Source organism: Salvelinus alpinus, chromosome 25 (assembly GCF_045679555.1).
Source record: "Salvelinus alpinus chromosome 25, SLU_Salpinus.1, whole genome shotgun sequence".
In the NCBI taxonomy this organism is placed as follows: domain Eukaryota; kingdom Metazoa; phylum Chordata; class Actinopteri; order Salmoniformes; family Salmonidae; genus Salvelinus; species Salvelinus alpinus.
Genome location: NC_092110.1, coordinates 39,267,216 through 39,283,887, shown reverse-complemented (window position 1 = coordinate 39,283,887; position 16,672 = coordinate 39,267,216). Strand labels below are relative to the sequence as shown.

The 16,672-nt window shown below is 45.9% G+C and overlaps 1 protein-coding gene across 2 annotated transcripts in view; it reads left to right on the top strand.

Moving 5' to 3' along the window:
• The first annotated feature begins 133 nt into the window (after window positions 1–133).
• Window positions 134–16,672, top strand: part of wdr35 (WD repeat domain 35) — a 56,847-nt gene continuing 40,308 nt past the window's right edge. For both annotated transcript variants that reach the window (XM_071366765.1, XM_071366763.1), the window contains exons 1-7: window positions 134–499; window positions 853–970; window positions 2,232–2,303; window positions 2,382–2,474; window positions 3,425–3,553; window positions 3,852–3,985; window positions 4,164–4,329. In XM_071366765.1, the coding sequence (XP_071222866.1) occupies window positions 476–499; window positions 853–970; window positions 2,232–2,303; window positions 2,382–2,474; window positions 3,425–3,553; window positions 3,852–3,985; window positions 4,164–4,329 (736 nt within the window). In that variant the 5' untranslated portion in view covers window positions 134–475. The remainder of the gene's footprint in view (window positions 500–852; window positions 971–2,231; window positions 2,304–2,381; window positions 2,475–3,424; window positions 3,554–3,851; window positions 3,986–4,163; window positions 4,330–16,672) is intronic.

Genomic DNA, 16,672 nt, shown 5'->3' with positions numbered 1-16,672 from the left:
AGATAATAAACTTGGAGTAAAGAGACAAACATGCAGAAGGGAGTGCAACGAATAAGGACTACAACACAGCACAGATATAAATAATGATGGACTACAATTACCGCAATGTTGAGAGCGGAAGCCTCGACAAAGAGCTTTCCGGTGTGTGGTTACCAGGGATACCGATGAAAGCGACGTCGAAGTGCTGCAAAAAAATCTGGCTTGTGAATTTAGTTTATGAAGGAAACCCATAGTTATGAGATTAAATAAATTCTCAACTATGAATGTATCTTGCGCGGAGTTAGCTAGCTATATTCTAGAATAGTTTGTTTGTAAACTGTTTGACAACGGTGACTGAATCTCCAGCTAGCTAACGTTACTTCCATAAGCTAGCTAGCAAGTTGCTTGCGTTAGCTCTCTAACATCGCTAGCTGGCTAATGTTAGCCTTAGCAAGCAAATTCTAGTGAACGTGTGTTGGGTCACTTGGCAGCAACGATGTTTATTTATCTCAGTAAGAAGGTAGGCATACATTTAGCTGTCAGATAGTTTTGTTGATACGCGTGAAGCTTCCATACGTCTCTCACTTGTTGCCTATCAACATGCCATTATGATTAGGCTAATATTGTATTCATCACCATCATGCACACAGTCTCTTGCATGCTTGAGCCAGCCATTTACTGCTTGCTAGCTAGCTAGTTATGAGACCTGTAAACTAACGTTAGTCATACTGTGCATGTTACTAACTGGGACAGCAGGCACATTTTTCAGAGCCTGTTGGCATAAGCAATACAAGAAATGTCCCTTTTGCCTACAACAGTAACAACCAGTTATAATCAATATGATCTAAATGCACAATCCTCTTCCCCTCTCAGATTGCCATCCCCAACAACATACGGCTGAAGTGTGTGTCATGGAACAAAGACCAAGGCTTTATAGCCTGTGGAGGGGATGAGGGTCTTCTCAAAGTCCTGAAGCTGGAGACACAGACAGGTGAACTGGCTTTCCAACACAAGTTACCTCTATAAGTTGAGATTTGCTGAGAGTACCATCTGAGCTATGTTATGCAATGTTTCCAAACCCATTTGATTCAGATTCATTTTAGTTATTTAGCAGACACTTTTATCCAGAGTGACTTACAGGAGCAATTAGGTTTAGTGGCTCAACGCTCTTAACCGTGATGCTACCTGCCTCCCTAATTCCAAATGTTTGTGAAACAGAGCTAGAGTAGCTAATTGTATGTGAAAAACAGTTTAAAACCAAAATCAGCTTGGCAACAGTAGACATATTCTGCCAGCACTATTATGTCAATTAGAAAGTAGGATGGTGAGTTTCTATCTGAGCTTTACCCCAGTGTGTTACCTAAAGGGCTCAGACTTTTCTGTTTCCATTGGCACTCATGTCTCACGGGACCATGGCCACGGCGGACTTGCTCTGACTTGGGGCTAAGGCCTGGCCACCGGTACTTTTCAGCTGACATTTACAGAACAATGGCTAACTGTGGACCTGGGAACACCTTGTCACAAAGCAACTGTCTTGATGATGCAGAGCCTGTTGATTCTGCTCACCCCAAGTCTTTAGTGCACACTCCCGATGGAAACACAATTACACTAGAGCCTACATTAACATAAAACACTGGTGTGGGGTAAGTCTTAGGTGGAAGTGCAGTATAATGGTGTCAGGGACCTATTTGCTCGGGCTTCTCTGTATTAGGCTACTTTAGAGCTATGATATGATTCAAGAAGCTTGTGATGTTGACAGGCTTATTTAACTCACTATAGGCTAGATAATCAAATCAAATGTTATTGGTCACATACACGTGTTTAGCAGATGTTATTGTGGGTGTAGCGAAATGCTTGTGCTTCTAGTTCCGACAGTGCAGTAATATCTAACAAGTAATATCTAACAATTTCACGACAAATACCTAATGCACACAAATCTAAGTAAAGGAATGGAATTAAGAATATATAAATATATGGATTGGATATATAAATATATGGACGAGATTGGCTTGGTTTAGGCTTGAGCATTTCAAATCATGCAAAAATTGGCACTTTGTATCCAGAGAAAAAAAAACACTTAAGGAATAATTACTTAGTGTTAGGAATTACTGTACTAGTATCCTATAAAGAAATTAGGAGTGTCCTATATATGTAAGTAGCCTAAACAATAGTGTTGCCGCTGTAATTGTAAAAAAAAACACACACAAAAAACATGACTTCTTGTTCTCTTTGGCGCTGTGAACTTTCAACAGATGATGCCAAACTCAAAGGACTTGCAGCACCCAGCAATTTGTCAATGAATCAGACACTTGAAGGCCACAGTGGTAAGTAAAGTGCTATTATGCCTCTTTCTGGGAGCCAGTGGGACCTCTGAACTCTGTTTGTTGTTTGGTATGACACAGGTGCAGTCCAGGTTGTGACGTGGAATGAGCAGTACCAGAAGCTTACCACGAGTGACCAGAATGGTCTCATTATTGTGTGGATGCTCTACAAAGGTAGGCTACACTGTATAGTCACATGTACTGATAATAATGTATGGGGGGGGTTGGTAAAACACAGGATCCATCAGGATGCCTGTGGTCAGAAAGACTGTAGGCGTATTACACTTGAAGGATATGTCAAGTCAGAGAAACACTTCAGCCATCTTGAAGCGTTGTCCATTTCTGTTGACTATTTAATGTATGACATAATGATATGGTGTGGGACTAGGTGATGATTATAATGATATGGTGTGGGACTAGGTGATGATTATAATGATATGGTGTGGGACTAGGTGATGATTATAATGATATGGTGTGGGACTAGGTGATGATTATAATGATATGGTGTGGGACTAGGTGATGATTATAATGATATGGTGTGTGACTATGTGGTGATTATAATGATATGGTGTGGGACTAGGTGATGATTATAATGATATGGTGTGGGACTAGGTGATGATTATAATGATATGGTGTGGGACTAGGTGATGATTATAATGATATGGTGTGTGACTAGGTGATGATTATAATGATATGGTGTGGGACTATGTGATGATTATAATGATATGGTGTGGGACTATGTGATGATTATAATGATATGGTGTGGGACTATGTGATGATTATAATGATATGGTGTGTGACTATGTGATGATTATAATGATATGGTGTGTGACTATGTGATGATTATAATGATATGGTGTGGGACTATGTGATGATTATAATGATATGGTGTGTGACTATGTGGTGATTATAATGATATGGTGTGGGACTATGTGATGATTATAATGATATGGTGTGGGACTATGTGATGATTATAATGATATGGTGTGTGACTATGTGGTGATTATAATGATATGGTGTGTGACTATGTGATGATTATAATGATATGGTGTGTGACTATGTGGTGATTATAATGATATGGTGTGTGACTATGTGATGATTATAATGATATGGTGTGTGACTAGGCTGCTGGTACGAGGAGATGATTAACAACAGGAACAAGTCCGTGGTGAGGAGCATGAGTTGGAATGCAGATGGCCAGAAGATTTGTATTGTTTACGAGGACGGGGCAGTCATTGTTGGATCTGTAGATGGTAAGTGCTCCTCTCTTTAACACGTCTGTCTGGACAGTTTGGTTCGTTTTCTCAAACAGAGATTAAGCCTAGTCTTGGGCTAAGAAACACTTCCAAAAGAGGATGATCTAAGAATTGTTTTTCTAATTCATTCACTGGGTCCATCGGGTTATTTCAGTTTTTAACAGTCAGAACAAGTTGTCATTGCATTGCTATTGATTTCTCACACCCGTTGTATAGTATAATGGTAATGAGAAAAGCATCATGACGAATATGCCACGTGGTTGTTTTATAATGGATGTGTGTTTTGTCTTTTTAGGTAACCGAATCTGGGGGAAAGAGCTCAAGGGAATTCAGCTCGCTCACGTGGCCTGGTCGCCAGATAGCAAGATCCTCCTTTTTGGGATGGCCAATGGGGAAATCCACATCTACGACAATCAGGGAAACTTCATTGTAAGTCTGGTAGCCTTTGAAAAAGATAGCAACACCCCAAAAGTAACGATGGATAGCGCTTTTTGTACACTTAGTAAAGGTGCACGTTTCAATTGTTTTAGAGTGTTTAATGCAACCCCACTTCTGAAGAGTGGATAACTTAGTTCTAGGAGACTTAGAGATAATCATTATGTTGCAGATGAAGATGACTGTCAGCTGTCTGCATAACGTGACTGGAGCCATCAGTATCGCAGGGATCCACTGGTACGCAGGGTCAGAGGGCTACGTGGAGCCAGACTGCCCCTGCCTGGCCATTTGCTTCGATAACGGACGGTGTCAGGTCATGCGATACGAGAGTGATGAAAGTGAGTGAATTGGTTCAGAACTTTTGTGAAACAGCACAGTTAAAAATATATGGCAAATAGAAATTAAACTGGATGGACATCAGAAAAAGATGGGTGAGGTTGTGGGTAGAGGAAGGACAAAATAGAACTTTTGTAAAATAGATTGTGTTCATAAAATGTATATACACTGCTCAAAAAAATAAAGGGAACACTAAAATAACACATCCTAGATCTGAATGAATGAAATATCTCCTCCCAGACCTGGACTAAAGCATCCGCCAACTCCTGGACAGTCTGTGGTGCAACGTGGCGTTGGTGGATGGAGCGAGACATGATGTCCCAGATGTGCTCAATTGGATTCAGGTCTGGGGAACGGGCGGGCCAGTCCATAGCATCAATGCCTTCCTCTTGCAGGAACTGCTGACACACTCCAGCCACATGAGGTCTAGCATTGTCTTGCATTAGGAAGAACCCAGGGCCAACCGCACCAGCATATGGTCTCACAAGGGGTCTGAGGATCTCATCTCGGTACCTAATGGCAGTCAGGTTACCTCTGGCGAGCACATGAAGGGCTGTGCGGCCCCCCAAAGAAATGCCACCCCACACCATGACTGACCCACCGCCAAACCGGTCATGCTGGAGGATGTTGCAGGCAGCAGAATGTTCTCAACGGCGTCTCCAGACTCTGTCACGTCTGTCACATGTGCTCAGTGTGAACCTGCTTTCATCTGTGAAGAGCACAGGGCACCAGTGGCGAATTTGCCAATCTTGGTGTTCTCTGGCAAATGCCAAACGTCCTGCACGGTGTTGGGCTGTAAGCACAACCCCCACCTGTGGACGTCGGGCCCTCATACCACCCTCATGGAGTCTGTTTCTGACCGTTTGAGCAGACACATGCTCATTTGTGGCCTGCTGGATGTCATTTTGCAGGGCTCTGGCAGTGCTCCTCCTTGCACAAAGGGGTAGGTAGCGGTCCTGCTGCTGGGTTGTTGCCCTCCTACGGCCTCCTCCACGTCTCCTGATGTACTGGCCTGTCTCCTGGTAGCGCCTCCATGCTCTGGACACTACGCTGACAGACACAGCAAACCTTCTTGCCACAGCTCGCATTGATGTGCCATCCTGGATAAGCTGCACTACCTGAGCCACTTGTGTGGGTTGTAGACTCCGTCTCATGCTACCACTAGAGTGAAAGCACCGCCAGCATTCAAAAGTGACCAAAACATCAGCCAGGAAGCATAGGAACTGAGAAGTGGTCTGTGGTCACCACCTGCAGAAACACTCCTTTATTGGGGGTGTCTTGCTAATTGCCTATAATTTCCACCTGTTGTCTATTCCATTTGCACAACTGCATGTGAAATTTATTGTCAATCAGTGTTGCTTCCTAAGTGGACAGTTTGATTTCACAGAAGTGTGATTGACTTGGAGTTACATTGTGTTGTTTAAGTGTTCCCTTTATTTTTTTGAGCAGTGTAGTATGTATAAGCTGGAAGTAGAAGGCTGGGTGTTGTTGTTCATTCGTTTGTTCCAATTAGTATAAGGGTGGTTAAGTTAGTGGAAAATATAATAAATACGTTTAAAAAATATATATATGTATGTGTGTATGTAAAGTTGAAGTCGGAAGTTTACATACACTTAGGTTGGAGTCATTAAAACTCGTTTTTCAACCACTCCACAAATTTCTTGTTTTAACAAACGATAGTTTTGGCAAGTCGATTATGACATCTACTTTGTGCATGACACAAGTCATTTTTACAACAATTGTTTACAGACAGATTATTTCACTTCTAATTCACTGTATCACAATTCCAGTGGGTCAGAAGTTTACATACACTAAGTTGACTGTGCCTTTAAACAGCTCGGAAAATTCCAGAAAATTATGTCATGGCTTTAGAAGCTTCTGATAGGCTAATTGACATAATTTGAGTCAATTGGAGGTGTACCTGTGGATGTATTTCAAGGCCTACCTACAAACTCAGTGCCTCTTTGCTTGACATCATGGGGAAATCCAAAGAAATCAGCCAAGACCTCAGAAAATAAATTGTAGACCTCCTGGTTCATCCTTGGGAGCAATTTCCAAACTCCTGAAGGTACCACGTTCATCTGTACAAACGATAGTACGGAAGTATAAACACCATTGGACCACACAGCCGTCATACCGCTCAGGAAAAAGACGCGTTCTGTCTCCTAGAGATTAACGTACTTTGGTGCGAAAAGTGCAAATCAATCGTTTGATTTGTGAAGATGCTGGAGGAAACGGGTACAAAAGTATCTATATCCACAGTAAATCGAGTCCTATATCGACATAACCTGAAAGGCCGCACAGCAAGGAAGAAGCCACTGCTCCAAAACCGCCATAAAAAAGCCAGACAATGCTTTCCACATGCACATGGGGACAAAGATCGTACATTTTTGAGAAATGTCCTCTGGTCTGATGAAACAAAAATAGAACTGTTTGGCCATAATGAACATCGTTAGGTTTGTAGGAAAAAGGGGGATGCTTGCAAGCCGAAGAACATCATCCCAACCGTGAAGCCCTGGGGTGGCAGCATCATGTTGTGGGGGTGCTTTGCTGCAGGAGGGACTGGTGCACTTCACAAAATAGATGGCATCATGAGAAAGGAAAAGTATGTGGATATATTGAAGCAACATCTCAAGACATCAGTCAGGAAGTTAAAGCTTGGTCGCAAATGCCTCTTCCAAATGGACAATGACCCCAAGCATACTTCCAAAGTTGTGGCAAAATGGCTTAAGGACAACAGAGTCAAGGTATTGGAGTGGCCATCACAAAGCCCTGACCTCAATCCTATAGAAAATTTGTATGCAGAACTGAAAAAGCGTATGCGAGCAAGGAGGCCTAAAAACCTGACTTGGTTACACCAGCTCTGTCAGCAGGAATGGGCCAAAATTCACCCGACCTTTTGTGGGAAGCTTGTGGAAGGCTACCCGAAACATTTGACCCAAGTTAAACAATTTAAAGGCAATGCTACCAAATACGAATTGAATGTATGTAAACTTCTGACCCACTGGGAATGTGATGAAAGAAATAAAAGCTAAAATAAATCATTCCCTCTACAGTCGTGGCCAAAAGTTTTGAGAATGACACAAATATTAATTTCCACAAAGTTTGCTGCTTCTGTTATGCTGGTGAATGAGGACCCAAAAGCGACGTAATAGAAACAGAGTCTTTATTCCAGTATTAAACAAACAATGATTCTCCTGGATATTATCAAAGGTAAATCCAAAACAGGAAACTGAAATCCTCTCGTCAGTAGAGAGGAACGACTGGAGACGCGACCACAGACTGCAGGTCGCTTCAGGAAGGCACAGGCCGTAGCTGACATAGACACCTGCTCACACGCAGCATCTGAAGAAGGCAAAAACACGACAGGGCGGAACAAGGACACAGAACAGCAAACATCAAACAAGAATCCGACAAGGACAGAAGCGGAAAACAGAGGGAGAAATAGGGACTCTAATCAGAGGGCAAAATAGGGGACAGGTGTGAAAGAGTAAATGAGGTCGTTAGGAGAATGAGAAACAGCTGGGAGCAGGAACGGAACGATAGAGAGAGAGAGCGGGAGAGGGAGGAGGAGAGAGAGGGATAGAAAGAGGGAAAGAACCTAATAAGACCAGCAGAGGGAAGCACAGGGACAAGACATGATGATCAAAGACAAAACATGACAGTACCCCCCCACTCACCGAGCGCCTCCTGGCGCACTCGAGGAGGAACCCTGGCGGCAACGAAGGAAATCATCAATCAACGAACGGTCCAGCACGTCCCGAGATGGAACCCAACTCCTCTCCTCAGGACCGTAACCCTCCCAATCCACTAAGTACTGGTGACCACGTCCCCGAGAACGCATGTCCATGATCTTCCGTACCTTGTAAATAGGTGCGCCCTCGACAAGGACGGGGGGGGGGGAGGGAAGACGAACGGGGGCGCGAAGAAAAGGCTTGACACAAGAGACATGGAAGACAGGGTGGACGCGACGAAGATGTCGCGGAAGAAGCAGTCGCACAGCGACAGGATTGACGACCTGAGAGACACGGAACGGACCAATGAACCGCGGAGTCAACTTGCGAGAAGCTGTCGTAAGGGGAAGGTTACGAGTGGAAAGCCACACTCTCTGACCGCGACAATACCTAGGACTCTTAATCCTACGTTTATTGGCGGCTCTCACAGTCTGCGCCCTGTAACGGCAAAGTGCAGACCTGACCCTCCTCCAGGTGCGCTCACAACGTTGGACAAAAGCCTGAGCGGAGGGAACGCTGGACTCGGCGAGCTGGGACGAGAACAGAGGAGGCTGGTACCCAAGACTACTCTGAAATGGAGATAGCCCGGTAGCAGACGAAGGAAGCGAGTTGTGAGCGTACTCAGCCCAGGGGAGCTGTTCTGCCCAAGACGCAGGGTTTCGAAACGAAAGGCTGCGTAATATGCGACCAATCGACTGATTGGCCCTTTCTGCTTGACCGTTAGACTGGGGATGAAACCCGGAAGAGAGACTGACGGAAGCACCAATCAAACGACAGAACTCCCTCCAAAACTGTGACGTGAATTGCGGGCCTCTGTCTGAAACGGCGTCTAACGGGAGACCATGAATTCTGAACACATTCTCAATGATGATTTGTGCCGTCTCCTTAGCGGAAGGAAGCTTAGCGAGGGGAATGAAATGTGCCGCCTTAGAGAACCTATCGATAACCGTAAGAATCACAGTCTTCCCCCGCAGACGAAGGCAGACCGGTAATAAAGTCTAAGGCGATGTGAGACCAAGGTCGAGAAGGAATGGGAAGCGGTCTGAGACGACCGGCAGGAGGAGAGTTACCTGACTTAGTCTGCGCGCAGTCCGAACAAGCAGCCACGAAACGGCGCGTGTCCCGCTCCTGAGTAGGCCACCAAAACCGCTGGCGAATAGAAGCAAGCGTACCCCGAACGCCGGGGTGGCCAGCTAACTTGGCAGAATGAGCCCACTGAAGAACAGCCAGACGAGTAGAGACAGGAACGAACAGAAGGTTACTAGGACAAGCGCGCGGCGACGCAGTGTGAGTGAGTGCTTGCTTTACCTGTCTCTCAATTCCCCAGACAGTCAACCCGACAACACGCCCTTCAGGGAGAATCCCCTCGGGGTCGGTAGAAGCCACAGAAGAACTAAAGAGACGGGATAAGGCATCAGGCTTGGTGTTCTTATTTCCCGGGCGATAGGAAATCACGAACTCGAAACGAGCGAAAAACAACGCCCAACGAGCTTGACGTGCATTAAGTCGTTTGGCAGAACGGATGTACTCAAGGTTCTTATGGTCAGTCCAAACGACAAAAGGGACGGTCGCCCCCTCCAACCACTGTCGCCATTCGCCTATGGCTAAGCGGATGGCGAGCAGTTCGCGGTTACCCACATCATAGTTGCGTTCCGATGGCGACAGGCGATGAGAAAAGTAAGCGCAAGGATGGACCTTATCGTCAGACTGGAAGCGCTGGGACAGAATGGCTCCCACGCCCACCTCTGAAGCGTCAACCTCGACAATGAATTGTTTAGTGACGTCAGGAGTAACAAGGATAGGGGCGGATGTAAAACGCTTCTTGAGGAGATCAAAAGCTCCCTGGGCGGAACCGGACCACTTAAAGCAAGTCTTGACAGAAGTCAGAGCTGTGAGAGGGGCAGCCACTTGACCGAAATTACGAATGAAACGCCGATAGAAATTAGCGAAACCGAGAAAGCGCTGCAACTCGACACGTGACTTAGGAACGGGCCAATCGCTGACAGCCTGGACCTTAGCGGGATCCATCTGAATGCCTTCAGCGGAAATAACAGAACCGAGAAATGTGACAGAGGAGACATGAAAGGCGCACTTCTCAGCCTTCACGTAGAGACAATTCTCTAAAAGGCGCTGGAGTACACGTCGAACGTGCTGAACATGAATCTCGAGTGACGGTGAAAAAATCAGGATATCGTCAAGGTAAACGAAAACAAAGATGTTCAGCATGTCTCTCAGTACATCATTAACTAATGCCTGAAAGACAGCTGGAGCATTAGCGAGACCGAACGGCAGAACCCGGTATTCAAAATGCCCTAACGGAGTGTTAAACGCCGTTTTCCACTCGTCCCCCTCTCTGATGCGTACGAGATGGTAAGCGTTACGAAGGTCCAACTTAGTAAAGAACCTGGCTCCCTGCAGAATCTCGAAGGCTGACGACATAAGGGGAAGCGGATAACGATTCTTAACCGTTATGTCATTCAGCCCTCGATAATCCACGCAGGGGCGCAGAGTACCGTCCTTCTTCTTAACAAAGAAAAACCCCGCTCCGGCGGGAGAGGAAGAAGGCACCACGGTACCGGCGTCGAGAGAAACAGACAGATAATCCTCGAGAGCCTTACGTTCGGGAGCCGACAGAGAGTATAGTCTACCCCGAGGGGGAGTGGTCCCCGGAAGGAGATCAATACAACAATCATACGACCGGTGAGGAGGAAGAGAGTTGGCTCTGGACCGACTGAAGACCGTGCGTAGATCATGATATTCCTCCGGCACTCCTGTCAAATCACCAGGTTCCTCCTGAGTAGAGGGGACAGAAGAAACAGGAGGGATAGCAGACATTAAACACTTCACATGACAAGAAACGTTCCAGGATAGGATAGAATTACTAGACCAATTAATAGAAGGATTATGACATACTAGCCAGGGATGACCCAAAACAACAGGTGTAAAAGGTGAACGAAAAATCAAAAAGGAAATGGTCTCACTGTGGTTACCAGATACTGTGAGGGTTAAAGGTAGTGTCTCACATCTGATACTGGGGAGAGGACTACCATCTAAGGCGAACATGGGCGTGGGCTTCCCTAACTGTCTGAGAGGAATGTCATGTTTCCGAGCCCATGCTTCGTCCATAAAACAACCCTCAGCCCCAGAGTCTATCAAGGCACTGCAGGAAGCAGCCGAACCGGTCCAGCGTAGATGGACCGACAAGGTAGTACAGGATCTTGATGGAGAGACCTGAGTAGTAGCGCTCACCAGTAGCCCTCCGCTTACTGATGAGCTCTGGCTTTTACTGGACATGACATGACAAAATGTCCAGCAGAACCGCAATAGAGGCAAAGGCGGTTGGTGATTCTCCGTTCCCTCTCCTTAGTCGAGATGCGAATACCTCCCAGCTGCATGGGCTCAGTCTCTGAGCCGATGGGAGGAGATGGTTGAGATGCGGAGAGGGGAAACACCGTTAACGCAAGCTCTCTTCCACGAGCTCGGTGACGAAGATCTACCCGTCGTTCTATGCGGATGGCGAGTGCAATCAAAGAGTCCACGCTGGAAGGAACCTCCCGGGAGAGAATCTCATCCTTAACCTCAGCGTGGAGTCCCTCCAGAAAACGAGCGAGCAACGCCGGCTCGTTCCAGTCACTGGATGCAGCAAGAGTGCGAAACTCTATAGAGTAATCCGTTATGGATCGATCACCTTGACATAGGGAAGCCAGGGCCCTGGAAGCCTCCTTCCCAAAAACTGAACGATCAAAAACCCGTATCATCTCCTCTTTAAAGTTCTGATAAACGTTAGAACACTCAGCCCTTGCCTCCCAGATAGCTGTGCCCCACTCCCGAGCCCGACCAGTAAGGAGTGATATGACGTAAGCGATCCGAGCTCTCTCTCTTGAGTATGTGTTGGGCTGGAGAGAGAACACAATATCACACTGGGTGAGAAAGGAGCGACACTCAGTGGGCTGCCCAGAGTAACATGGTGGGTTATTAACCCTAGGTTCCGGAGACTCGGAAGACCAGGAAGTAGCTGGTGGCACAAGACGAAGACTCTGAAACTGTCCTGAGAGATCGGAGACGTGAGCGGCCAGGGTCTCAACGGCATGACGAGCAGCAGACAATTCCTGCTCGTGTCTGCCGAGCATTGCTCCCTGGATCTCGACGGCAGTGTTGCGAGAATCCGTAGTCGCTGGGTCCATTCTTGGTCGGATTCTTCTGTTATGCTGGTGAATGAGGACCCAAAAGCGACGTAATAGAAACAGAGTCTTTATTCCAGTATTAAACAAACAATGATTCTCCTGGATATTATCAAAGGTAAATCCAAAACAGGAAACTGAAATCCTCTCGTCAGTAGAGAGGAACGACTGGAGACGCGACCACAGACTGCAGGTCGCTTCAGGAAGGCACAGGCCGTAGCTGACATAGACACCTGCTCACACGCAGCATCTGAAGAAGGCAAAAACACGACAGGGCGGAACAAGGACACAGAACAGCAAACATCAAACAAGAATCCGACAAGGACAGAAGCGGAAAACAGAGGGAGAAATAGGGACTCTAATCAGAGGGCAAAATAGGGGACAGGTGTGAAAGAGTAAATGAGGTCGTTAGGAGAATGAGAAACAGCTGGGAGCAGGAACGGAACGATAGAGAGAGAGAGCGGGAGAGGGAGGAGGAGAGAGAGGGATAGAAAGAGGGAAAGAACCTAATAAGACCAGCAGAGGGAAGCACAGGGACAAGACATGATGATCAAAGACAAAACATGACAGCTTCAGTGTCTTTAGATATTTTTGTCAGATGTTACTATGGAATACTGAAGTATAATTATAAGCATTTCATAAGTGTCAAAGGCTTTTATTGACAATTACATTAAGTTGATGCAAAGAGTCAATATTTGCAGTGCTGACCCTTCTTTTTCAAGACCTCTGCAATCTGCCCTGGCATGCTGTCAATTAATTTCTGGGCCACATCCTGACTGATGGCAGCCCATTCTTGCATATTCAATGCTTGGAGTTTGTCAGAATTTGTGGGTTTTTGTTTGTCCACCCGCCTCTTGAGGATTGACCACAAGTTCTCAATGGGATTAAGGTCTGAGGAGTTTCCTGGTCATGGACCCAAAATATCGATGTTTTGTTCCCCGAGCCACTTAGTTATCACTTTTGCCTTATGGCAAGGTGCTCCATCATGCTGGAAAAGGCATTGTTCGTCACCAAACGGTTCCTGGATGATTGTGAGAAGTTGCTCTCGGGGGATGTGTTGGTACCATTCTTTATTCATGGTTGTGTTCTTAGGCAAAATTGTGAGGGAGCCCACTCCCTTGGCTGAGAAGCAACCCCACACATGAATGGTCTCAGGATGCTTTACTGTTGGCATGACACAGGACTGATGGTAGCGCTCACCTTGACTTCTCCGGACAAGCTTTTTTCCAGATGCCCCAAACAATCCGAAAGGGGATTCATCAGAGAAAATGACTGTACCCCAGTCCTCAGCAGTCCAATCCCTGTACCTTTTGCAGAATAGTCCCTGATGTTTTTCTGATGTTTTCCCTGGAGAGAAGTGGCTTCTTTGCTGCCCTTCATGACACCAGGCCATCCCCCAAAAGTCTTTGCCTCACTGTGCGTGCAGATGCACTCACACCTGCCTGCTGCCATTCCTGAGCAAGCTCTGTACTGGTGGTGCCCCGATCCCGCAGCTGAATCAACTTTAGGAGACGGTCCTGGAGCTTGCTGGACTTTCTTGGGCGCCCTGAAGCCTTCTTCACAACAATTGATCCGCTCTCCTTGAAGTTCTTGGTGATCCGATAAATGGTTGATTTAGGTGCAATCTTACTGGCAGCAATATCCTTGCCTGTAAAGAATTTTGTGCAAAGCAATGATGACGGCAGGTGTTTCCTTGCGGGTAACCATGGTTGACAGAGGGTGAACAATGATTCCAAGCACCACCCTCCTTTTGAAGCTTCCAGTCTGTTATTCAAACTCAATCAGCATGACAGAGTGATCTGCAGTCTTGTCCTCGTCAACACTCACACCTGTGTTAACGAGAGAATCACTGACATGGTGTCTGTTGGTCCTTTTGTGGCAGGGCTGAAATGCAGTGGAAATGTTTTTTTGGGGATTCAGTTCATTTGGATGGCATAGAGAGACTTTGCAATTAATTGTAAATCATCTGATCACTCATCATAACATTCTAGAGTATATGCAAATTGCCATCATACAAACTGAGGCAGCAGACTTTGAAAATTAATATTTGTGTCATTCTCAAAACTTTTGGCCACCACTGTACTATTATTCTGACATTTCACATTCTTAAAATAAAGTGGTGTTCCTAACTGACCTAAGACAGGGATTTTTTACTGTGATTTAATATCAGGAATTGAGAAAAACTGAGTTTAAATGTATTTAGCTAAGGGGTATGTAAACTTCCGACTTCAACTGTATGTATATAAACTCAGCAGAAAAATATACGTCCTCTCACTGTCAACTGCGTTTATTTTCAGCAAACTTAACATGTGTAAATATTTGTTTGAATATAACAAGATTCAACAACTGAGACATGAACTGAACAAGTTCTACAGACATGTGACTAACAGAAATGGAATAATGTGTCCCTGAACAAAGGGGGGGGGGGGGTCAAAATCCAAAGTAACAGTCAGTATCTGGTGTGCCACCAGCTGCATTAAGTACTGCAGTGCATCTCCTTCTCATGGACTGCACCAGATTTGCCAGTTCTTGCTGTGAGATGTTACCCCACTCTTCCACCAAGGCACCTGCAAGTTCCCAGACATTTCTGGGGGGACTGGCCCTAGCCCTCACTCTCCGATCCAACAGGTCCCAGATGTGCTCAATGGGATTGAGATCCGGGCTCTTCGCTGGCCATGGCAGAACACTGACATTCCTTTCTTGCAGGAAATCACGCACAGAACGAGCAGTATGGCTGGTGGCATTGTCATGCTGGGGGTTCATGTCAGGATGAGCCTGCAGGAAGGGTACCACATGAGGGAGGAGGATGTCTTCCCTGTAACGCACAGCGTTGAGATTGCCTGCAATAACGACAAGCTCAGTCCGATGATGCTGTGACACACCGCCCCAAACCATGACGGACCCTCCACCTCCAAATCGATCCCGCTCTAGAGTACAGGCCTCGGTGTAACACTCATTCCTTCACCCATAAACGCGAATCCGACCATCACCCCTGGTGAGACAAAACCACGACTCGGCACTTTTTGCCAGTCTTGTCTGGTCCAGCGACGGTGGGTTTGTGCCCATAGGCAACGTTGTTGCCGGTGATGTGTGGTGAGGACCTGCTTTACAACAGGCCTACAAGCCCTCAGTCAAGCCTCTCTCAGCCTATTGCGGACAGTCTGAGGACTGATGGAGGGATTGTTCGTTCCTGGTGTAACTCGGGCAGTTGTTGTTGCCATCCTGTACCTGTCCCGCAGGTGTGATGTTCGGAAGTACCGATCCTGTGCAGGTATTGTTACACGTGGTCTGCCACTGCGAGGACGATCAGCTGTCCGTCCTGTGTCCTTGTAGCGCTGTCTTAGGCGTCTCACAGTACGGACATTGCAATTTATTGCCCTGGCCACATCTGCAGTCCTCATGCCTCCTTGCAGCATGTCTAAGGCATGTTCACTCAGATGAGCAGGGACCCTGTGCATCTTTCTTTTGGTGTTTTTCAGAGTCGGTAGAAAGGCCTCTTTAGTCCTACGTTTTCATAACTGTGACCTTAATTGCCTACTGTCTGTAAGCTGTTAGTGTCTTAACGACCTTTCCACAGATGCATGTTCATTAATTGTTTATGGTTCATTGAACAAGCATGGGAAACAGTGTTTAAACCCTTTACAATGATGATCTGTGAAGTTATTTGGAGTTTTACAAATTAGTTTTGAAAGACAGGGTCCTGAAAAAGGGACGTTCCTTTTTTTTGTTGAGTTTATATACAGTGCATTCGGAAAGTTTTCAGACCACTTGACTTTTTCCACATTTTGTTACGTTACAGTCTAAAATGGATTCAATAGTTTTTTTCCCTCATCAATCTACACACAATACTTCATAATAACAAAGCAAAAACAGGTTTTTAGAATTTTTTGAAAATGTATTAAAAATAAAAACTATAATATCACATTTACATAAGTATTCAGACCCATTACTCAGTACTTTTTTGAAGCACCTTTGGCAGTGATTGCATCTTCGAGTTTTCTTGGGTATGACGTTACATGCTTGGCAACCCTGTATTTGGGGATTCTCACATTCTTCTCTGCAGATCCTCTCAAGCTCTGTCAGGTTGGATGGGGAGCGTCGCAGCACAGCTATTTTCAGGTCTCTCCAGAGTTGTTTGATCGGGTTCAAGTCCGGGCTCTGGCTGGGCCACTCAAGGACATTCAGTGTGCTTAGGGTCATTGTCCTGTTGGAAGGTGAACCTTTGCCCCAGTCTGAGGTCCTGAGCAGGTTTTCATCAAGGATCTCTCTGTATTTTGCTCTGTTTATCTTTCCCTCGATCCTGACTAGTCTCCCAGTCCCTGCCGCTGAAAAACATCTCCACAGCATGATGGGGTAGCTTAGAAATGTTCTTGTTTTTTAAAGAAAAACAATTTTTTTGTCAAATTCATCAGAAATACAGTGTAGACATT